Genomic DNA, 22,823 nt, shown 5'->3' with positions numbered 1-22,823 from the left:
TCAGACAACAAAGCCAATAACCGGTTTCGGGGAAGCCGCTAAGCTGAGGACGACAGGGTCCATATTACTCAGATAGCCTGCCTAGCTCTTCCAACGTCATATGCTGGAAACCCGCCTCGGGCCGGTCCTAGTCGGGCTTGTCTTGGGAGAGGCGATGAGTGTCAATCATGAGTCTGTGGACGGAGCACTTTGGCTTTTGGTTTACATTGATTATCTGTGTTTTCTTGCTGTCAGCTGCTCAAATTGGCCTGAGGTGTGGTGCTAGATCTCTATATCATAGACATGGAATGAAAATGTGTGATGGATGTAGGTTGGATCATGCCGATGTTATGGTTGTCAAATCAAGCACGTCAGAAAAGACCATCATGAAGAAAGCCTGATTCCATCAGCTTCACAACCTCAAGACCACCAATCCCACCCATCCGTATTCTCGATATTCATCCTCAATGGCGCCGCCAGCATCCGAAACTCCTCCACAACACTCTCACTCATCTTCATCACCACCTCCGTCGCCCTCTTAACAACATCCTCCTCATGAGGCTTCCCCAGCCCCGTCCTAAAGATATGACTTTTGTCCAACAATCCCGCCGCCAGCTCGACGCGAAGATAGTCCACCAATGTGACAACACTCGCATCGTCCAGCGCAGGCGTCGCCGCAATTGCAATGCCCAACTCCGCCTTGGGCTCAATGGCTTCCAACTCCTTCTGCAGCGTGCCAAAGCTTCGATAATAAGGTCTCTGATCAGCCGCCATCTCCTCAAGCAGCTTCACCGCTCCCTCTGCACATCTCACAGCGACATCCCTTGCTTTTTCCGAAGTAGAAGGGCTCGATCGAGGCAAATTCAGCATCCGAATCTTCAGTCCCAGCGTATCAGGAAGAACCGCCGGCTTTCGATTCGGATCAGCCTGCCACGCAGGCGTCCTCAACTCGTTGATCCTTTCCACAATCCTACCCCAGACTGGCATGTCGCGATCGAGGTTGGAGGTATCATCCATGAACGCATCGAACTTGGCTAATTGCCCCTGCATGAGAACACCGTCTGCAATGTCGAAGAGATACGAGTCCACTGACTGATACCCTCCACTCTTTGTAATCTCACCGCGCTCCATTCCCCTCTCCACGGTCTTGAGGTACGAGCAGGTTGTCCACAACAATCGCTTCATGAGCATATCGCCATCGCTGTTCCACATCTGCGACCAATGTTTGCCCGAGTTGGTATATGCAAGCTCCTTGTTGTCCCTCACGGCCTGAGTAATAGCAGTCAGCCACTCCGGAGGATTCGTCCGCAGCAAGAGATACTCCATTGCCAGATTTGCGTATCTGACCGAAGTCTCCGACTGCATGATCGATAGAAGATTCTCCAGTGAAGTCGGAAATAGGGGGATCGCGGGAAGCTGAGTACCGTCAGGCAGACTGAAGCCATTCTCCTTCAGGAACAGATTCATCCATCGTTTGTTGGTTTCCGCCGAGGCATCCAGCATGATATAAATAACTTCCTTCAACGCTCGACCTTCATCTGACTTCCAATCCATCCCGCGGCCCACATCCAGGATGAGCTCCATGATAGGAGGGACCGTGTGAGTCCCGGCCGCTTCTTCACATATCTCGGGAAGATCACTGTCAGGCGTCAACGCATCCCAGTCCGTAAAAGGCCGTGACTCGTTGATGGAAGACGCAATGGGCACAGCATATTCGCGAAGCGCATCAAATATCCGCTTCTTCACCACCGAGCTGGTAGCACTATTCGTAACCGCCCCCGTCAGCCCCTTGACAGAAGCCGTCCGAATGTCCACATGGCTCGCCCTCTTCAGAATCCTGATATTGAGGTCCACCGCCAGACTCTGATCGATAACAGGAGACTCCCTTAGCAGCTGCGCCAGCATCTTGACCGTAGTAATCTTGACAAGCGGCGCCTTGCTTGCCGCCGCTTCATCTGCAGCCTCCTTGTCCTTGTCCGCTCGTCGCTCCGCCTGTTCTTGTAGTTTATCCAAGATGGCGTCCGTGAAGCTCTCGAAGAACCTCTTTGCAACAGCCGGAGGAAGCTTCTCGAGACTTCCCGGATTGAGAACCGGCCGATGCCACGAGCTCGCATCCGGATTCTCCAGGATAAACCGCTGTATCAGGGGGGTCGCCAACGAGGGATCTTTTCCATCCAAGATGAGGTCGACGATGCTGACGAAAGCAAAGTACGGCTTTTCTGTTTCGGGCTTTCTCTTGATGCTCTCAAAGACCGATTCAGCCAACTGAACGAGGAGTCCCGTTGGTGTATAGCGTTTCAACCCATCCAACACATTGAGAGTCTGGTAGCCCAAGTTTCGGTCGGCCTCTCTCTCCAAGAACTCCTGATCAAGGTACACAGCTGGAATACGCACTGCCTCCGCGTTGGGAACCGGCGTCTTCAGCAACGACAAGTTGGAGCCGTCCTTCATGTTCACAGCCAAAATTGCCGCTGCCGCATACGCATCTGCACTCCTTCCGCTAAGCGGTGTTGTTGATGCAAAGAAGGAAGACCAGAAAGAACAAGGGCTAGGCTTTCCAGGAATCTTGGCGTCGACGTGCTCAAATATTGAGCTCTGTGCCTTGGTAAACCTGTCCGGGCTCTCTCCAGTCGGCCGACTCAGCAAAACATCCAGAAGGGTCGGTGTAAGGCCCTTGGTCCTTTCCGGCTGCGATATCCGGTCGTATTCAGGGTCAGGATTCCATTCAAGGGGCTGCATGCCCTCATCCTGGTCTGCGTCAGGAAGAGACGGTTGAGGCCGTTGATCCCCGTCCTCAGCAACCCCAACTTCACTTTTCTTTACCCCGACGCCCCGGAATTTAGGCCACCAAAACCTCTCGGCCTCTTCTGGAGACATGCGATCCTTGCTGAAGGCGAGGGTGGCCTGCTGCCAGGCTCTTAGGATGCGCTCTTTGCGCTCCTCGCCCGGCATCTGGATATACAGATGTAGAGCCTTGGGCCAGCTGTCCACAAAGCTCCCAATGGCCATCTGGGTTTCCCTGTCGACTTCGATAGGCTGCAGAGCCTTGAGAGGGTTCATGAAGACAACCGTCTCAACTCGTGCCTGCGCATGGGGGAGATACGCCAGAGCCTCACCGAAATAGCTGGACAACTGCTGGAGAGTGGCCCCCTTGGGCCAGATGTCGTCCGCCGTGACCAAGGCCGGAGTTTCCCGCCGACGAACCTCTGCCCAAAGCGCGTTCTGAAACTCGGCCAGCTGGTTGAGGAACCTGACGGTATGCCCGCGTAGTTTCGAAGGCTCCGTAACGCTCAAGGTAGACAAGGTGACATAGGGTGTTAGAGGTTCAAACCGCTCGCCAACGGGACCGAGAAGCTCAGGCAGCATCTTCTCCAGCATGGCAGACGTTGGCCCCCACACGGCTTCATATAACGACTCATCCGACATCTTGGTCCGATCTTGGAAGTCATTGACCCAGTTGAGGCGTAGACAAACAACACGTTGAATCAATTCAAACGTGTATTGCCAGTCCCTGAAGTAGAAACTAGGCTCGTTCACTCCCATACCCGCAGTCTCATATAAGATCGTCAAAACGGCGTTGGCGGAGTGTATCCTCTCGGTGAGCTCGTCCACGGAAACGGTCAATACATCATCCCTCATCTTCTCATGCAGCACAGCCAAAAGGTCCTCTCCTTCCCTAGTCATTAGGCTTTGTCGATTATACAGTTCCTTGACCGTTAAAGGATCCCTGTTGAACCGTCGGGCCCAGCGGAGCGTCTCTGCATAGAGTTCCAGATCCCCAATGGCCACGCAGAGGGCCAAGGCAGAAAGGGCAGCTTGCGATCGATCTTCTGGCGAGCGGCCTTGAGTCGCTTTTTTCATCCTCCTGGAAACTTCTTGACGAGCCTCAGCCCGCATGGCATCCAGCTCGACGGACGAGAATGCGGAAACGGCCGGGCTCCGGATCTGGTTCAGCAAAAGAGCGCGCACAACGTGACGATCAGCTACCTCGCGTCGTTCAGGGTCATGCTTTTGATAAAGAAGCAGCCCCCGGTTAGGAATGCTGTTCCACGCAACATCTCGGTCTGCTCTTTGGACTTTCTCCCACAAAGGCAAGGCTTCTTCCGCAGGCAAGAGGAAGAAGATTTCAGACTGCCAACGGAACGAAGACTTCTCAAGCTCTGAATGCTCCAGACTGGTGGGCTCCCCTATGTCGACCCGGTTTCCGGCCGTGTGCTTCAAAAACAAGCGCAGAAGCTGGTACCTCCGGGTCTTGCCAACGCTCCGTAGTAAATCTCGCAGAGAAAATCTGTTGACTATCGCTTCTGGGAGAATGGAGAACAGCGTCGCCAGCAGCTCCGTGTATTCAGCCCTTGCGCCTGAGTGATTCCACACCTCAACCAGACAGGTAGTCATATTGTTATAATAGTATTCGGACTTGACAAAGCTGCTGTGGAATGCCGAGCGCTCTTTGAGGCCCAGTATAACACGACTCCAGAAGCAGAGAGTGGCGTCGCTGGATATCTTTCGCCTTGACAAGAGCCGCTTTCCCAGCGGAGCAACAACAGTTTCAAGCAGAGTATCAGGAGAGGCCCCAAGCAAATCTTCGCTGCCGAGGAACCTTTCTAGAACCTGCAGGCCATACTCCGTGCGATGAAGGACCAGGGCCTTGACCTTGATCAGAAACTCGTCGCCGGTGATTTCGTTGCGCCCCAGCTTCTCATCGTAATGCCTCTCAAAGAACCCGTGATCCATCTCAACAAACGAACTACAACTCCTCGGGAGCTGTCTCTTCTTGTTCTCCTCCCACTCCACTCTGAAAGCAGGGCCACAGACAGGGAGAAGCTTCACATAGGCCTCCCGCAACGGACGACTATCAAAAGCAACACGCTCCTCGTCATCCTCGGTTTGCCCCCAAAGCAGCTCCAACAGCTTCTCCATTTCTTGCTGTCGTTGCTTCCGAGCTCCCTCCGCACGAGCAGTACCGCCCAACAGGCCAAGAAGAAGCCGCACATCATTAACACTGAGCTTCGCCGCCAGCTGAGCCACTCCTTTGGCTCCGCCTGCAGCTTCCCAGGCCTTTGCAAACGTCTTTTCCCTGCGCAGATGGCGATAGAAGTGCTTGATGGCTGGATGATGGGCAATGACGCAGAGCTCCTGACGTATCACCGCCACAATGGCCCCGGGTTGGTTGGCGACTGAGGGCCATAGACAGAGGACAATTGGCGGGAGAGTTTCTGCGGCGACGAGGGAGATGAGCTGAGAAGTGAGAGGGGAGATGGCAGCTGGGTTGCTGTCGAGGACATGGCGGAGGTGGAGTGCCTGCTCTCGAGGCGTAGCGCTCTGGAGGAGCTTCAGGTTGAGCTCGCCGCTGTTTGCCATGCTGGGGACTGTGATACAAAAGAGGTTCGTGGATGATGAGGGGACTGGATTTTCAAAGAACCAAGGCGGGGATTCTGTCCTTGTATCGTCACTCACAACATGTCTTATTTCGGCCAATGAATCATTCAATCTGAAATCAGCAAGTATCACATATTTATTGATGTGCGATCTGTTGATTCTTTGTCACGACAACCTCGTAAGGCTGACTGCGTCTTTGGTACATTCCGTCAACATTATCGAGTCAGACTCCGCCACCATTTTTCCGTTGGCCGCGTGATTCCCTGCAGAGCAACCCCGCAAAGAGGAAGCATGAATCTAGGATTCGACAACAGAGGCGCTCTTGGCAGGTTCAGCCGCTGATGCAGGGGACTTTGAGACACAGGATACGAAGAGGCCAGGCAGAAGCCGGCATGTGAGTCACTGTCCGTGTAATGGTGAAATGGCTGGAATCTGAACGGCCAAGCTTGACTGATGCACCTTGTCTGCAGATCCCCTCAGCTTTTCGGGGTCGGTAACCGAAAGCAAGTTAAAGGACATTCAGCTGTTATAGTACCAGGTTGCTCTCTGCAAATGGCAGACGGATGAAACTTCATAAGGTAGCTACAGACTGGGAGAACATGGCGACCAATTTCTCAGTATTCTGTTCAGTGAGAGCAGTTATGTCCTTGCAAACGCAACGATGTTCAACACCACAAGTTCATGTGATGACGTCCCCGACCCCCAGACACATCATGTATCATGACCCAATCAAACCATATACTCCCCCTACCATACCCAATCGAGCCCTGACAGTATACAAAGCCATCCTAACAATATACGATCCCATCAACAATACACAAATATCCCAGATCCATAACCCTACAACTTCGCCTTCTCCTTTTCCTCCCCCTTCTCCTCCTTTTCCCTCCCCTCCCCCCTTAACCTCCTTAAAATCCCCTCCACAACCCTCCTAGGACTCTTCCCATCCACGAACCCCAAAGTAGGATTCCCAACCTTGTATCCCAGCATATCCACCAGCCGCGGCGGCATCTCGTCCAGCTTGTCCCAGTCCACCGCCAATATCAAGTTCTCCGTCGGCCGGATCCACGGCTGGCAGTACTGCGCCGTCAGCGCCAGCCTGCTCCTATCACTCTTGTTCGCCCCGCCCCCGTGCCACAGCAGGCTCACAAAGTACAGCACGCTGCCCGCCGGCATGATGACGGGCTTCGCCTCCTCGGGCTTCGGCACGCGGTGCGAGTCCCAGGTGTGCGAGTCCGGGACGATGACGGTCGCGCCGTTGGTCGCCGTGTAGTCGTCCAGAGCAATCATGACGCCCTATGTCCACACGTCAGCCCCTTCCGGCCTCCCCATCACTCTCACCACCCTGACCCCAGAATCCCTCGACAGCATACAAGGCATCTAAAAAGGAAAAGCTCACCGTCCCAAGAGCCCTATGCGGCCTCTCCAACGAAACAAACCCATGATCAAAATGCATCGTCTGCGCCTTCTCCCCTGGCAAAATCTCAATGCTCTGAAACGTATTAATCAAGTACCCCGGATCCAAGAACCAATCATTCAGCGCAAGCACATCCTCGTGCAGCGCAAACTCGTCAAACACCCGCGACTTGTCCGCCAGCGCGTACAGCCGCCGCGTGCGGTACCCTTCAAAGGTATTGCGTCCCCCCTTTAGGCCCGCCGGCCCGGCCGTCTTGGGGTCTGCGCTCAGGCGCGCGACTTCGGCTTTTGCGGCGGCGACGCTCGAGGGTGAAAAGGCGTCGCGGATGACGACGTAGCCGTGGGCGGTGACTTCGTCGATGAGGGACTGGATGCGTGGTGTTGGCGGGGAGGACGAGTATGTGCCGGCGAGGCGTGCGTCGGCGCCGGTTTCACCCCCCTGACAGAGGCCGTTGGTAGCTCATTGTTTGTATCACAGAGTGTCACTCAAGGACCACGAAATAAGTAAGTTAGTAGGATGAGAAACATGAGAAAAGCGTTTCGATCTGACGGAGCCGCAACGGCAGGGCTCTCTCCCCTATATAACCTTGCTTGAGCCATACTCCATGTAAGCTTATCCAAAACTCCACGGCCTCAACCATCATCAGATGCGGGGGAATCACCAAAGATGCATCATTCAGCCGGCCACGGTGGGTCCGGAACCCGAGCAGTTCTCACACACTTCTCACCATCACCGATAGCCTATTCGCATCAGAGGAGCTGGAATTCCGCGGGGGCGGAGGGANGGGGGGGGGGGGGGGGGGGGGGGGGGGGGGGGGGGGGGGGGGGGGGGGGGGAAGCGTGGCAAGCTGAATCTCACGGATTGCATGCATACATAATTTATCCCGCCCTTTGCAGCCGAAAGGCAAAAAGGCCCAAACAACCTTGGCATAGTGATACGGGAAACGTGGGAAAAGATGAAAGCTTAACACCAGGGCCGAATCATCGTCTTGGGGTGGCCAAACAAGGGCTTACATGCCTGAACCATCCCGTGCGACCTAAAGCTCTCCGGATCGTCTATTGGCTCCAGACAAGCACTTGTTGGGGATACATGATGACGCCCAAGAGCCAAAAGTAACATTTTCAGCCAAGGTCTCGTCCATATTATTCGCCCGCAAGGATGGCTCGTGCTCCAAGATCAAAGCATGTAAGGAATCTCACTGTGAAGCGATGAAACGGAGAGTTTACAATGATGAAAATCCATCCAATATGTTCGCTATATCTGGCTCATTTTACATGTATAAACAACAGAGGGGGCTTTGTACATTCCTGCCCCAGAGACATTTTTTAATATATATACAAGAAATCTCGACACCCTTTTTTGTCCATCATCGCTCCATCGCCTCGTCTCTCATCCAAGCTTAGTTGGAGCAAACGCCGTTCTTGCAAGAGTAAGGGTCGGAGCAGTCGTTGTCATTGCCACAAGAAGCACCCAGGCAGTGTCCCTCCCAGGAGCAGGTGGGGGCGGGAGTGCTGCCAGCGGTGCCGCAGACGCCGCTGTTGCAGGTGAGGTCGTCGGAGCAGTCGTCGTCGGTGCTGCAAGAAGCACCGGCGCAGTGGCCGGCCCAGGAGCAGCTGCCGGAGGGGGAAGGAGGAGGAGGAGTGGTGCTGCCGCTAGAGATGCCAGCCTTGACAGTCTTCTGGAAGTTGCCGTTCTTGACAGCGAGCTGAGCCTCCCAGAGCATGATACCGCCAATGTTGGGAAGGTTGAGTGCGGAGACGCCCTGGTAGGCAGACAGCAGGCTGCTGGCCGAGACGTAGCCCTGGTCGCCGTCGGCACCGCTGGCCAGAGCACCGATGAAGAGAGTGGCGTTGCCGATGCTCTTGCTCCAGTTCTTGACGGCGCTGTTGAAGCCGGACTGGGCAATGTTGCAGTTGCCGTTGTTGTAGAACTGGACCCAGATGTAGTCGGCCAGCTGGCAGACGTTGAGGGGCTCCGAGGCGTCGGGGAACGGGCACTGGGGAGCAGCAGTCAGGTAATACTTCTTGCTGGGGTCCTTGGCGAAGTTGGACTTGAAGCGCTGGGCCATGGCCAGGTAGCCAGTGGGGTTGCCGGTCTCGTTGTCTACGAAAGCTGTATTAGGAAAAGCTGAACTCAGGATACCAGTCATCCGTCTTCACTCACCGAGATCAACGCCGTCCAGCTTGACGCTGCCAAAGGGACGGAGAGTAGGGTTGGCGGTACCACCCAGGAACAGGTTCCAGACGGTATCGGCAAGCTGCTGGCCCTGGGAATCACCAGTCAGAGTGACGGCCGAGTAGTCGACGGCACCACCCATGCTGAGGATGACCAGCTTGCCGGCAGCCTGGCAGGCCTGGATCGCGGGAATGAGGGAAGTGCCGTCCTGGAGGTTGGTGGCACCGGCGGCACTCTGAGCGGCAGAGGGGCCACCGAGGGAGCTCAGAGAGAGCTCGGGGTAGCCACCGCCGGCGAAGAAGCGGCTGAGGAAGGCCAGGTTGACAATGTCGTACGAAGGGTCGGCGCAGACGTTGGCGAGCGTTGTGCTGTCATCCTCGGCACCCCAGTAGACGACGAGCTTGCCTCCAGCCGCACGCTTCTCCATGGTGGGTGCGGCAAACGCAGCAGTGGCCAAGAGGCCGGCAGCAGCCAGTGCTTTGCTGAAGAACATGGTTGAGAGAATGTGTATGTGCTGTGTGTATATGTACAGTCAAAAAGAAAGGAACGGGCCACAAGGTATGTACAGAGGCCGAAGAGAAGATAGACCAGAACTTCACTGCTGCTGCTGCTGATGAGATGAGTCCAGAGGAGAACTTGGCTTCATCAATAGAGAGCCGGCCATAACATCTCTATTTATCTTTCCTGTCGATAATCAAAATAACTTTCCCAGGGTCTCTCATCAAGCCGCCAACAGCCCAGTAGTGAAACAGCTGACAGTGTAAGCGCTCCGAAGCAGACAAACAAGACGCCCGATGCGGCAGTCGAGAAGACTTGGCCTAGTTGACAATCCGGAAGGTGGCTCCAGGTCAGGCTTACACAGAGCCGCCTTGGCCTTCTCCGGCAGGCTGGACGAGACCCGGACGGCGATGGTCCAGGACAGACAGCTTCTTAGCGCACCAAGTCTCGACACCATGCCCTCCTGGGGGCAGAAGCGTGTAGACGGGGGACCACTTCCACCATCGCATCTGATATGAGATGCAGGAACATGATTCCAGGACCGTTAGACAACGTTACATGGCGATGAGCCGCGACGGCTTCACGAGCGAAGCACCGATGCGAAAGCCGACGAGGTTGAGCCGCAGATGCCTTACCTGGACGGAAAACACACCACACCATGCGATGAAACCGGCCCACGATATGTACGATGCCAATAGCTCGTCGACTGCTCAGAATCGCGCCGGTCGAATTGAGTTTGTGCCAGGAACACTCTTCTTCACCTCCACGGGCGGAGAGAGTTTCCTTCCGCCTTAGCCCGGAACTTTCCACACCACATACAGACGATAGCAGCGATGCCGGGGCAGCCTCGCGTCCAAACGGCGAATGAGAGCGTCCCGTACCTGACCCGTGTTAGTGAATCCAAACACTGCCGTTTGTGAGACGCTTATCTGGGCTGGGGTCCCTCGGCAATGGCGCTGGTGGGAACAGGGGACTGGGGACAGGGCCAGATTGGGCAGGTAAGTCAAGCAGATTGAAGCAAACGCCCACGTTGGGGGTCGTCAGCACCGAGGTGCAGCCGGATCGAGTCCAGTGATCTCGTCGTATCCATCTGGGCCAGTGAAGAAACTTCCTGTTGTGTGCAAGAGTCGAGAACCTCGTGTGCCATCGCGTGAGAACAAAAGCTCATTTAACCGCGTTACATCTGATCGGCGGACAAGGGCCGTGAGTCGATTGTGTCGCATCGCGCGCGAGTTGTCCGCCATTAGTGGGAATGAATTTCTCCGTCATTGACAGATGTAAATTGATTGCTAAATTGCACCCGGATGAACTCGTCTGCAGAGAGACCGCGGGCATCAAGGCGATGCTAGGCCAGAGTCGTGAGCTGGGGCCGTCGAGGTTGAAACAGGCACGCGCCACACAAGGCGGACAATGCGGGCCGCAGCCAATGGACAAATCTTCACTTGGGCAGAGTAGCATTTTGTGGGGTCGCTAGAGTGAGCCAGGGGAGAGAACCGTAAGAGAAACCGTTCGGCGAGTGGATTGAACGTGTGGACGAATGCCTGCTTGCTTGTTTTTCTAATCCTCCGTCGTGAGCATCACTCATGCTCACTCGGCCCGCGTTGCCGCGGCATAATTCCAGTCCCCTCCTTCATCTTTGCGGCGGGTTTGGAGCTCAAACACACACCACCTTCTATATGCGGCGGGTGCTGCTCTTACTAGGCCTTGCCAGATGCCAGTCTGGATACGAGGAACTCCTCGACGTCATCAAATTCTTCCATACAAGCCGAGTGTTGCATGCCCCTGCGCTTTATGTCAGCAAGAACGACAACGACATGCCATGCGTAGAGCATGATACTGTTGCAAGTGAAAAGAAGCAACTTGGGGGCTGAGGGTGCTCACGGGTATGTTGTCAGCTTCACGTTGAAGCCAAGCTCCTTGATCTTCTTCTCAGTTGCCGTTCCCCATTCATAGAGCACCAGAGGGTCGGCGTCTCCATGTCCCATGAAGATGGGAGTCTCCTTGTTGGGGTTTGACTCGGGGATGAACTCCTTGAACTTGTGGCTCAGAAGCAGCCAGGACGACAGGCCGACGATGCCGCCAAGCTTGAAGGGAGCCGTCAGACCAGCAAAGATGCTCATGGCACCGCCCTGGGAGAAGCCACCGAGGACGATGCGCTCAGAGGAGATGCCATCCGAGACCTCTTGCTGGATGAGAGAGTACAGGTAGGCGCGAGACTCGAGAATGCCCTGCTCATCTTCATCGCGAGACTTTCCGTCAAGCGTCTGGCCGGATGAGGCACCGAGAGCTTTCTGTTGCAGGAGCAGCGTCAGATCAGACTGGTCCACACATGACGAAGGTGAGTGTATGGACGGGAAAGGTCATACGATGTCAAACCAGGCGGGCATGGGGAAGCCCTGGTTCTATAAGACAATCAGCATCAGTCGATCGTACTCCTATCAATGCCTGGGTATCCTGCATTTTGCAGATATGCACAGGCAGATTCATCTCAAGCATCGACTCACCACTGAAATGGGCATGACGCGGGCATTCGGCAGCACAAACTTGACCTCGTCGAGACGGTGCTTCCTCTGCCAGAGCTGCACGGCATCCGCCCAGCCGTTGCCGGTGTCGCCCAGGCCGTGGACGAAGATGACGGTGGCCGTGTGCCGGCTCAGCGCGGGGAAGACGACGGGGGCAGCCCGGCGCAGCGAGGAGGCCATGGCGTCGCTTTCGAGGTCGCTTGTTGGCTGTGTCCTTGTGTCTGTCTGTGTCTTTGCCTGTGGCTGTAGCTGCGGGTAAGGCTGCGGCTCTGTCAGATGCAGCTTCAAGTCCAGGCCCGCGAACGACGGCAGAAGAGCCAGAGCAATCGCGAGAAGCAGCGCCGCAAGAGTCAAGCCCGAAACGATCGTGCGGCTGAGGCCGAAGCTGACCATGAGGTAAAATTGCAAGGATGGCGAGATGCCGTCAAGGTGGAGAAGCTGGGTCGCCTACAAGTGATTCGGGCAACGTCGAGGCCGGGCCTGTGATTGGTGGCTGTAGGCGCAGGGAAGCCCCTGTACGGTTAGTGGTTCATCCGCTGTAAGCCCCCTGTATTCCCGTAAGGTACGTGTAGGGCATTGAACGGTGAGATTCGCGGCAAATGAGGCGGAAAAAATAAGTAATGTCATGAAGAAAGATGATTCTTGAAGGAATATGAGTGCATGTATAAGGACAAATACATCAAGTAGAAGAGAAGAACCCGAAAAGTCGACAGCATTGTGCTCGACTATGGCTAGGTACCTATGCACGTACTTGACATGGAGACTCAACAGCAAATACTAACATATAGAGTCTCCAGCTAGACAACAGACACGATGCAGCCCTATCGTCTATTTCCGCTTCCAGGTCAGCATTGACCACATGCAGGCAAAATGAGTCGCCCTGTCGACATGCTCAGACCATGACCGGACTAATTTCAACCGCCAACCATCGAACCATTACTTCATCACGAATGTCCAGGCTAGAAGACGACATTGACCTAGGGAAAATGCAGCCAAGATTGAGCGCAGTTCATGTTCGTTCATATCGGCTCCGTCCAACCGAATCACGAGTACTCAACTCATCCTCCTCCCCCAACAGAGGCACAGGGCTCTCCTCAACTCCATGTACTTTTACAGACCTGGCCTCATGTCTCTGCAACTTCATCTGACACGGCCGCCTTATCAACCACACGCATCCATAAGGTAATTGTCTGGTAAGGTACGAACTTCTTGTCAATCCTGTTCCTGATGAGGGCTACATGTTTGGCAGAAACGTCAGGCAGAGGCTTCAGACGACCTGATGCCTACTTTGAAATAATATAGCAGGCTTCAGCCACAGAGTTGCCCCATTGGCATCAATAGCCACTTTAGAAGCACATGTTGGCGGCTCGATGAAGTTTCAAACACCACGAAACCCAACCAAGTCATTCAACATAGGACATGACAGGGACGAGGAGGCAAATCCATAAGGTAGCCAGGAGATCCAGTACCCCTCACGCATCGCGCATGTGGAAAGAGCTCATGAGTGTCTCTGGTCGGGTTGTAAGCACACGGACCATGCAGCCGAATGAGACATCACGCGGCCGACGTTGATAGTATCCAGTCAAGCAGGGATTGTTCAGCTGGCGAGTTTTCAGGACCAAGTTCTCCTGTCAAACCAATCCTATGCCGTGATCCGCGGTATGAAAAGACTTTATCCTGTTATAGATTGTTGAAAGCAAACAATGTTATGTGATGTAGGTTAATGGTTAAGGATCTTGATCAAATAGGTACCGAGGCTTGTCAATCGGTACACGTACTCTCCTACTTATCCGTGAGGACTTCTGCTCGCAAAGTAATCTCACAATCAATCATCACCTTTTGTCAAGCCAAATCCATGATTCAATATCTTTTTTTTTTTCCAAATACAATATATTCCCATTCTGAGGTCAAACGGGTTCCGTTTCCGGTCTGCGTCGAATCACGAGCATTCCGCGCTTCATCGAATACGCATTTGCTTACGTGCACTTTTTCACGATCCTCCAGGCGCCCCGTAATCCTCGTGAACTACCCTACGACTATATCCAACTACTAAATAACTCAACACCTCACAGCAATTCCTCCTCACCCTTCTCTCTCATCTCTGCAAATTATCTCACTGCACAACATTAAACAACCTCGTGATCAAATCTAAAAGAACCATGGAAAACATCACCATAACCCGCTTCTCGCCCTCCCACCACTCCCCCCTCATCCCTCTCATCATCCAGATGCACATCGACTGCATACAGTCCGACGGCGCCCTCCTCCGCTTCCACCCGCCCTTCACCCCCGAAAAGCGCCACAAAATGGAAACCTTTTGGAACGAACGCCTCTCTCAAATCTCCACTGGCCGCCGCATCGCATTGATCGCTCTAGCATCCACGGAGGGTAACGGCCAAGGCGATGTCGCTGGCATCGTAGAGCTGGGCATGCCGGACGCAGACACGGGGCCTTTCCGCGGTGATCTAGAGATGCTCATGGTGTCGCCAAAATATCGACGCAGAGGACTAGCTGCCAGGCTGATCAATGACCTGGAGGAAATTGCGAGAGAGGAAAAGAGGACACTGTTGGTGAGTTGCAAAAAAAAAAAAAAAGAACAACCCCAATCACTCCCAACTGTGACCTGGACCCGGACTGACATGTAAGCCAGCAACTATCGACAGATGTAGGATCAGCGGCGGAGAAATACGTCTATCCTCGCTTGGGATATACACTTGTATGTCTTCCTACAGTATTTTCCTCCTTTGGAACCTTCTTCTTCTGAAAGCCATTGTTTATTGACCGTGCGTTACAGATGGGAACGATTCCCAAGTTTGGCATCTCGCCTCTGGACGGCTCCCTAAAAGACGGCGCTTTCTTTTACAAACATTTGGCAGAACTCAATTAAGCAAATGCATATATAAGCTAGACGTATATATCAAGATAGAATTACATCACAAGGTCCCATTCGAGGTTATCAACCCACTTCTTGTCGGCCAAATCATGAAATTCCATGTCATCCATCAATTTCACGTCTACCTGTCCAAGGCAAGGCAACACTCTCCCCTCTCCCATCCAATCGCTCTATTCTTCCCATCCACCCCCAGCCATATCGGTAATACGAGCATCCCCCTGCGGCAAGCCTCCCACAACCCAAATCCTTCGCCTCTGCCACAGTCAGCCTTCACTGGCCTGTTCGGCTCAGGGCGGTCCAATGCCAGTTCCGAACCCACTCCACTCGGCCGAGTGGGGGCTCGGATCCGGCCGAGACGGGACTTGGACGAAGCACCCGGACAGCTTCGTGCCGACGTCCCTCCGGGTCCGAGTGTGAGATGCCGGGAAAGTCTGCTTTCGTGATAGATCAAGGCTTCCTTTGATTATGAAGTGAACGTACGAAGAATTGTCTGTATGCCTTGGCGAGGCGCAGATCCTTCGAAAGGGTGGCAGTTGATGTCACAGACGTGTTGTGTCCCTAGTGAAAGCATGTCTGGCATACGATGTAGTAGAAAGAAGTATCTATATATCAGTACCGGGCCATCAGATGGACCATTCGTCTTCCTCATCAAAGCCAACTTCATCAGATCACAACGCCAACCTAACCTCCACTATCATATCCAGACTTCCTCTCTCTCACAACCTCACTCACACACAACCACCTCCAAGCAAACCATCATGTCCACCCCATCACCCCCCATCGCCATCATCGGCGCAGGCCTCTCCGGCCTCACCCTCGCCCTCGCCCTCTACAACCACTCCATCCCCTCCACGCTCTACGAATCCCGCCCATCCCCCCTCGACATCGGCGGCGCCATCATGCTCTCCCCCAACGCCCTCAAGATCCTCGACTTCCTCGGCGTATACCAGCACATCGCCCCCCTAGGCTTCCACTTCGAAAAGCTCTACTTCCGCTCCCACGACGACATCCCCATCGACGACTTCGACTTTAGCTCCCGCGACAAACACGGCTACAAGGCCCTCCGCATCTACCGCTACCAGCTCATCAACGTCCTCCTCTCCATGGTCCGCAACGCCGGCATCCCCGTGCACTACAACAAAAAGTTCTCCCAAGTCACCTCCGAAACCCCAGAAAGCGTCACCTGGACCTTCGCCGACGGATCCTCCGCAACCGCATCTCTCCTCATCGGCGCAGACGGCATCCACTCCCGCGTCCGCAAGCACATCTACCCAGATCTCACCCCCAAATTCACAAACATGATCGGCGTCACCGCCGCCGTGCCCCGTGCCCAGCTCCAGGCCGAACCGGAATATCCCCTCCCAGTGACCATCATGAGCCCCAAACGCGGCGCCTTCGTCATCGCCCCCCAACGCGCCGACGGCTCCGAGGTCCTCATCGGCAAACAGAAGCGCCTCGAACAAGAGTACGACCGCGCCGGCTGGGACGAGCTCATGGAGAACAAATCCTGGTGCGTCGACTTTCTCCGCCAGGGAAGCAAAGATTTCCCCCCCATTGTTGCACACGCCGTGTCCGACATCCCCCTCAAGGGCATCAACCTCTGGCCCTTCTACATCGTCCCCAAGCTCGACACCTGGACCAAGGGCCGCGTCGTGATTCTCGGAGACGCCGCCCACGCGATCCCTCCCACCGCGGGCCAGGGCGTCAACCAGGCCTTTGAGGATGTCTACACGTTTGCCCGTGTCGTGGCCAAGGAGAGGGAGCAATACCAGTCTCTCGAGGGAGGAGACGCCGTCCGCTTTGGCAGGACGCTCAAGAAGTGGCAGCTGGGACGACAGGCTCGCGTGGACAAGGTCCTGGAGCTGAATGACAAACTGAATAAGAGACGGCTGCCGGATGCAGGCGAGGTGGGTGACCTTGAGCCGTTTGAGCTGGACTGGCTGTATGGGGTGGACTTTGAAGAATTGATTGCTGAGTGGGCGAGCTGATTGACTGTCCTTCACGTCGGTGTACCCCTGAAATACTCCATCTTTCCCTTCATGTAAGCCCTTCTGTACTTCAGTAGCATCAAATACAATAAGAACCATTCGCGTCTGGGGCTAGTATCATGTGACGATTATACCACTCGAATCTTGGGCGAACTCGCAAATGGCTGAAAACGCCCCTGCGATAATCATCAGTCCCCATCACACGTAACGAACGCACCTTCACCACTTCTATTTGCATCTTCGCATCGCGTCATCATTCAAAGCATTATCTTTCTACATCTTCCCGGAGCGGGTCACCAGCGCCCAAGCCTCCCATTTTATAGAACCCCCAAAGCTGAAAAGAAAGAAGAAAGTCAAAAGGCAAGCCACGCTTGTAGTATTATTCCTAGTCATCTACTCAACCAGATAGTTGTCTGCTGCGGACTTGACGTCCTTGGAGAAAGTCACCTCCTCGTTCTCTTCAATCAGTGAGACAGACGTGACCTGGGGGGCATTCGTTAGCAACGAGCACTCATCCGGGAAGCAAAAGTGGCAAACTTACGTCGACATCCACAAACGGCGTTGACTTGTTGAAACGAACAGTCATGGGGAAGAAGTCATTTTCGTCATTGGTCTCCGCCTCGAATTCGAACGATCCGTTGGGGTTCTCGTCGTCGACTGAGCCAATGTTCCACTCGAGTGTATCTCCAGACACCTCATAGGCGGCGTCGAAGCTAGAAACGACGGGCTCGCTTCCCTGGTAAGGAATGACGACGCTGACATCCCGCAGGGCGTCGCCGCCCGTCAGCTCGTACTCGACGGTAATGTTGTACTTGTCGGAATCCTTGTTGATCCAGACGGTAAAGGTAATGGGGCAGGCGCTCGCGTCGTCCGCCTTTGGTGTAGCCCTCCATCGCAGAAGCCCGACGCCTTGGTTGATGGGGAAGCCTCGAGCCGTGTTGCTCATTTGGAGAACCTTGGAGCTGTTGAAGAGGTTGCGGTCGACATTGGGGTGAGGCCTGAACTGGGCGCCATGTGACGGGACGGCATGCAGGCCGAGCTTGATCTTTGTGAGGCTGGGATCTGAAACCCGCAGCGTGAGATCTCCGTTGACTGAGATGGAGTTGACGGCGCCTTCTCTTGAGAGCTTGGCGCTTATCGTCTCGGCAATCGTGACATGGATGGCATCCCGGTCCAGCGTCGATGAAATCCGCGGCTCCGGTTCGGCGGCCACCGCGACATGTGTAGGCGTAATAAGAGGAGCATCCTCGGCACCGGCACCAAGGTCTCCTCGGACCTTTTCGAAAATGTCGGTCGTCTTTGACTTCTTGCCCAGCTGCATTCCCTTTGCCTTGAGCGTGGATGGCCTGCACAATTGGTTAGCACCACCAACAGGCAAGCAACACTGTCCTGTACTGCGCACTTATTGAATGTCTTGTTCTTCTCGGCCTCGTATGAGTCGAATGCGCTTGCGCTTGGCTGGGAGGGAGGGGTGTAGGTAGGGTAGACGGGTGTTCGCGGAGCAGCGGCAGGGCGGCCGGTTCTGGCGGACTCCTTGCGCTGCATTTCGAGCTGCTTCGCCTTTCGTTTGCGCTCCTCTGTAGCCTCGAGCTCCTTGTTCTGTTTCGGTGTAAGCAACGAGTCGTGTAGCCATGGCGCCGCAGCAATTGGAGCCATACCCGTGCAATAATCTCCTGAATGCGCTCCTCGTGACTCTCCATCTCCAGGAAGGTCCTGATCTGGCTAATAGTCAGGTTCTCCCGGTAGCCCAGCGTGACCAGCTCGTCGAAGGCGCTGAGAAGCTCGTAGGCATTGCGGACAATCTCCCTCTCGTCTAGCGTCTTGCAGGCGCTGGAGACGACCTGTGCGAACAGGTGCAGGGAATCGATGTCTTGGAGGATGTTGGACTGGCGGTTGGTGATGAGCACCATATACAGCTCGTCCAGCGGCTGGTAGACGAATCGCACGTTGTCCTGCTCGACGATGGTGTGCTGGGTGCCGCTGTGTGCCAGCTTGGGAAACGACGCCAGCAGAGCCTCGATGCGGGATCTGGGCATCTCACGGAACTGCCTTGAGAGGACAGCTTTCCCGCCTCGGGTGCAGATGGACGCCGCAAGAACAACCTGATGACACACTGGTTAGCCCTGAATATCACCTCTTTGGAAGTTGGCGGTGCTGGTTCCGTACCATTTTGGCAGTGGCGTGCGCTGGAGAGGGATCCGGTCTGAGAGAGCGAGGCTTTGGTGGGATGCTCCGGTGGTTCAATTGAGCCACGTCTAACTCAGGAGCTGGATGCTTCTCAGTGACAAGGCAATGCTGCTGCTCCAGAAGCGCCGTCACGTGTTGCGCCAGTGGAGGGGCTTTGGCTATGGAGTGCTTATGTAAGATGGAGGACAATTTGGCTTACTTGTGGCACTGTATTCGACAGAGGCATCACTTTCTGGTTGAATGGTTGAAAATTTCCCTATGTGATAAATCATGTTGATAGTCTGCGAATTTGAGCATAGCTTTGCTTTCATGATTTTCTCCCCTTCTTAAACGCCGCCTTCCTTATTGTTCTGGTCTCAAGATGCTGCAAGCAAAGCGCATACACACCGTGTTTTTCACTTTAGAAGCACTGTAGCCGCGCTAAGCCTATTTCTCCCCTCTACAATTCACGTGTGGGCCAGCTAAGCTCCTCTCAGCTTCCGTCAAAGCTGCCTTTTGGATCCAAAAGGTCGCCGCATCCATCACCTTCATCAGGCTTCACTCTTCGCCTTCCATCTACCACAACTGCGATCCTTCAACTTCTGTTTAGTCTACAGACGGCGCGTTTCTCGTGTCGCCTACCCCGAATCTGCTCTTTACTCTTTTCTAACGATCGATGCGTCTCTCCCCTGCCCTCAGCCACCAAACTGCAGACACAATATCGCCAGTGGCGTAAGCTTTCATCCAGCCTCTTGACTCGGCGCAAGGCTGCCTCTTTGTTGCTTGGTCTTCTTGGAGCGCTCCTTTATAGAAGCATTCGCCCTCTGCGAATCGACCAAACACCCGAAGCGCGTTTGTCGAGCGCTTTTGACGGTCATTCGACAGTTCACGCTCTTGCGTTACCGAAACAGCAATCCACCACCCAGGCTGCCATAAGCCATGGCGGAAATAGAGATGGATGTCGACTTGGCGCCGTCGATGAAATTTGACGAGCATGCCGACGATGATCTCATCGACTACGACATCGATACGACCGAAGACCACAACGACCCATGGCCGGCCCATCATGATGACCCAATGTCAAATGCGCCAGAGCATGTGAACTCGACCGAAGAACATGTAGGTATCGAATCGAAAAGCACCGAAGCGGAATATGACGGCCGAATTCAAGATGCAGATGCAGAGCGTTTTCAGGTTAATTTGGCCCGCTTTCGTTTTCCTGATGATACTGTTGATGAAGCACAGCAGCAGTCAAAAGCAGCTGTCACAGTATATGAGGAGGAAATTCTCACCATAGAGGAGGAGCAGCCGAAAAATGCCCCCGTCACTGAAACCGAAAATACAGCAGATGAGATCGATTACGAGGACAACGATGTTACTGTGACGCACGAGTCATCTCATGAAGCGGATGAAGAAGAGGACCATGTGCACGACGTCGCCGCTGCAGACGACGTGGCCACCGTGGAGCCTTCAACCGCACAGCCCTCCATGGCAGATCCCTCCGGTCTCTCACAACCAACAGAACAACCGGCTGGTGATGCGGAGGTGCCAGAGGCATCGGCTCAAGATGATGAAGATGAGATAACTTGGGAGCACGAGTACGACGAGAAGGGAGCTGTCAGCGGTGTTGTGGAGGCTGCCGCTGAGGTTGCCGTTGAGACTGCCGCCGAGACTGCCGTTGAGACTGTCGTTGAGACTGCCGCTGAGTCAACCACTCAGGAGGCAGTCCCACAGAACCACGCGGAGTCCCAGAGCAGTGATTCACACGAGCACGTATATGAGCAACGCACCAATGCTGCCGAGTCCGATTATGAGGACACTGCAAAGGATGCCTCGGCAGAACAAGAGTCTGTGGACCACGAGGAAGATGACTCGCGATCGCAGCCAGAGGAGTCGAGTCCTGGAGGCGAACATGAATTTCCGGCAATTACTGTCCATTACAAAGGGAATGAATATTCCTTCTTTTCACACAAGAAGACGGAAGGATTCTTCTCTGACGTGTCCGTACTGGATCAGCCGATGGAATCGCTGCTCGCTGGCTTTCGAGCGGAGCTAGAAGATGAGATTGCTGCGCACGATGAACTTGTCTTTCAGGTCGATGAGCTCGGGCTCGAATTTGCAGAGGTACGTTGTGGATTTCCGGCCTGTTTTTCGTACAAAGGAGTAAACTAACGGTCTTATAGGCTACGATACAGAGCTCGCTCGCAAGCATTACCCTCCGACAAGTGTTGGAAGTGTTTGACTTGCTTGTAAAGAATCAAGATCCCGACAGCTCGCGCACTCTGTACACATATCTCTTCACCAAGCCAAACCCTAGCAAACGATTTGAATTTCTGGCCGAGAGTGCGGCGGCCAGCAAGGGGCTTGATGAAGTGATTTACCTGTTCGAGTCTCCTGCGGGTCACCCTCATCAGACCGCCGTTGAGGGTGATGACGGAGATGAATACGAACACGACGAGGACAGTGAGGCAAACGAAGCCAGCGAAGCTCATGAGAGTGCCGAGGATGGTGATGAGCATGGCGATGCCGATGCTGACACTGAAGAGTCTCAAGTCTCAGAAGAGGATGAGGGTGAAGAAGAGACCTCGGCCGTGGAAGAACAGCCTGCCGAAGCTGCAGACCAAGATGAAGAGGCAGAAGAAGATGAAGAAGTTGAAGAGGGCGAGGAAGATGATGAGGATGATGCCGAAGATTTCATGGAAGATGTTGAAGAAGACTTTAATGGAGATGTCGAAGAGACTGCGAATCAAGACGAAGGGGACTACAGCGATAGCGGGGATGGGGGTTATCGACATGAACAGCTCAAGGCCGTGGTCGTAGAGGCAGCGGGCCATTCCGATCCCTCACATGCCAATGCCGATGCCGAAGAGGCACCAGACGCCACATATTCATACGGTAAGACCATCCACGGAAAGACTTTTGACTCGTCAGGTGCTAACGAACCACCTCTAGATGATGCAGAGGAGGACGCTGACGCCAACCCCTTTATTCACCTAGAGCTCCAGGAGTCTGCGGGGGACAACGGAGGCGAAATCCAGTTTGAACAGACTGTACAGGTGGAAGCCGGCGATAAAGCGTCGCATGAGGTTCCCATGCAATCCATTGACGAACACATGGATGCCAACGAGGCCGACACCGGTACGACCAACACCCTAGCTGATAACGGCGAAGGCATCTCCACCCTTCTCGATATGGGCACCGTGCAAGACCTAGAGCAAGAGATTACAAACGAGGATCTGGCCTTTGAGGACGAGATGCCTGAAATCGACTGGAGAGATGATCTGGAGGTTGCGCAAGATGCCAGCAACGAATTACCCACGACAACCCCTGGCCTACCGAAACGGCGCCGCACTGAGGAAGAGCAGGGCGAAGAAGACGAACAAGGTAAGCTATTCAGTGCCGCAGATTGCAATGGATAAAAAAAGCTAACTGTCTCACAGACGCCAAGCGCCTCCGATCATGATTGTTCATGCTCTGCCAAACTAACGTCAACCACCAAACGAATCTTCGCCAACCCATCGTGTCCCGCAACCAGCTCTGGATACTTCCCCAACGGGCGAGGCTTGCCCATCTAATGTAACGGAATACTAACTACAGCCAACAGCGTGAAGATCAGTGAAGATCAGTGTTCAGGATTTCGACGACAATCGACATGCCCCTCGGATACACCAACACTTTTCTCGACCGTCTTTTGGAAGAAAGCAAATTCCAGGTAGGAACCAAACGGCTTTACTAACCGCGCGACATGACGACTATGTAGCTGCAGACGACTTTGCCCTTTGGGTCGGCCAGTGACCACCTCTATC

General features: G+C 54.4%; 8 protein-coding genes across 8 annotated transcripts; 3 read left to right on the top strand and 5 right to left on the bottom strand.

Moving 5' to 3' along the window:
* Window positions 1-399: 399 nt before the first annotated feature.
* CCMA1212_006252 (uncharacterized protein) lies at window positions 400-5,340 on the bottom strand (the record flags this gene model as incomplete). Its single annotated transcript, XM_073703483.1, has 1 exon — window positions 400-5,340. One exon carries the CDS (start codon window positions 5,338-5,340, stop codon window positions 400-402), a length of 4,941 nt encoding a protein of 1,646 aa, XP_073557916.1.
* An 858-nt stretch (window positions 5,341-6,198) lies between these two features.
* Window positions 6,199-7,231, bottom strand: CCMA1212_006251 (Uncharacterized protein; the record flags this gene model as incomplete). Its single annotated transcript, XM_073703482.1, has 2 exons — window positions 6,199-6,654; window positions 6,758-7,231. Coding segments are annotated over 2 exons (930 nt in total), but the record flags the coding sequence as incomplete, so codon positions are not given.
* Window positions 7,232-8,174: 943 nt separating this feature from the next.
* Window positions 8,175-9,443, bottom strand: CCMA1212_006250 (Endochitinase 3; the record flags this gene model as incomplete). The annotated part of the gene is made up of 2 exons (XM_073703481.1): window positions 8,175-8,887; window positions 8,939-9,443. The coding sequence occupies 2 exons, from the start codon at window positions 9,441-9,443 to the stop codon at window positions 8,175-8,177; spliced, it is 1,218 nt and encodes a 405-aa protein (XP_073557918.1).
* A 1,702-nt stretch (window positions 9,444-11,145) lies between these two features.
* On the bottom strand, window positions 11,146-12,363 carry CCMA1212_006249 (uncharacterized protein; the record flags this gene model as incomplete). Its single annotated transcript, XM_073703480.1, has 4 exons — window positions 11,146-11,230; window positions 11,330-11,739; window positions 11,815-11,850; window positions 11,953-12,363. 4 exons carry the CDS (start codon window positions 12,361-12,363, stop codon window positions 11,146-11,148), a joined length of 942 nt encoding a protein of 313 aa, XP_073557684.1.
* Window positions 12,364-14,129: 1,766 nt separating this feature from the next.
* Window positions 14,130-14,857, top strand: CCMA1212_006248 (Acetyltransferase; the record flags this gene model as incomplete). The annotated part of the gene is made up of 3 exons (XM_073703479.1): window positions 14,130-14,540; window positions 14,621-14,686; window positions 14,765-14,857. The coding sequence occupies 3 exons, from the start codon at window positions 14,130-14,132 to the stop codon at window positions 14,855-14,857; spliced, it is 570 nt and encodes a 189-aa protein (XP_073557683.1).
* A 764-nt stretch (window positions 14,858-15,621) lies between these two features.
* On the top strand, window positions 15,622-16,851 carry CCMA1212_006247 (FAD-dependent urate hydroxylase; the record flags this gene model as incomplete). The annotated part of the gene is made up of 1 exon (XM_073703478.1): window positions 15,622-16,851. One exon carries the CDS (start codon window positions 15,622-15,624, stop codon window positions 16,849-16,851), a length of 1,230 nt encoding a protein of 409 aa, XP_073557678.1.
* A 393-nt stretch (window positions 16,852-17,244) lies between these two features.
* Window positions 17,245-19,264, bottom strand: CCMA1212_006246 (Coatomer subunit delta; the record flags this gene model as incomplete). Its single annotated transcript, XM_073703477.1, has 6 exons — window positions 17,245-17,334; window positions 17,393-18,197; window positions 18,254-18,450; window positions 18,510-18,953; window positions 19,018-19,054; window positions 19,257-19,264. 6 exons carry the CDS (start codon window positions 19,262-19,264, stop codon window positions 17,245-17,247), a joined length of 1,581 nt encoding a protein of 526 aa, XP_073557677.1.
* A 690-nt stretch (window positions 19,265-19,954) lies between these two features.
* On the top strand, window positions 19,955-22,608 carry CCMA1212_006245 (uncharacterized protein; the record flags this gene model as incomplete). Its single annotated transcript, XM_073703476.1, has 3 exons — window positions 19,955-21,141; window positions 21,201-22,401; window positions 22,553-22,608. The coding sequence occupies exons 1-3, from the start codon at window positions 19,957-19,959 to the stop codon at window positions 22,606-22,608; spliced, it is 2,442 nt and encodes an 813-aa protein (XP_073557676.1). The 5' UTR covers window positions 19,955-19,956.
* Window positions 22,609-22,823: the final 215 nt, after the last annotated feature.

This window comes from Trichoderma ghanense (assembly GCF_004382785.1).
Source record: "Trichoderma ghanense strain CCMA-1212 chromosome Unknown scaffold_7, whole genome shotgun sequence".
Lineage (NCBI taxonomy): Eukaryota > Fungi > Ascomycota > Sordariomycetes > Hypocreales > Hypocreaceae > Trichoderma > Trichoderma ghanense.
This window is presented reverse-complemented; position numbering and strand designations above follow the sequence as displayed.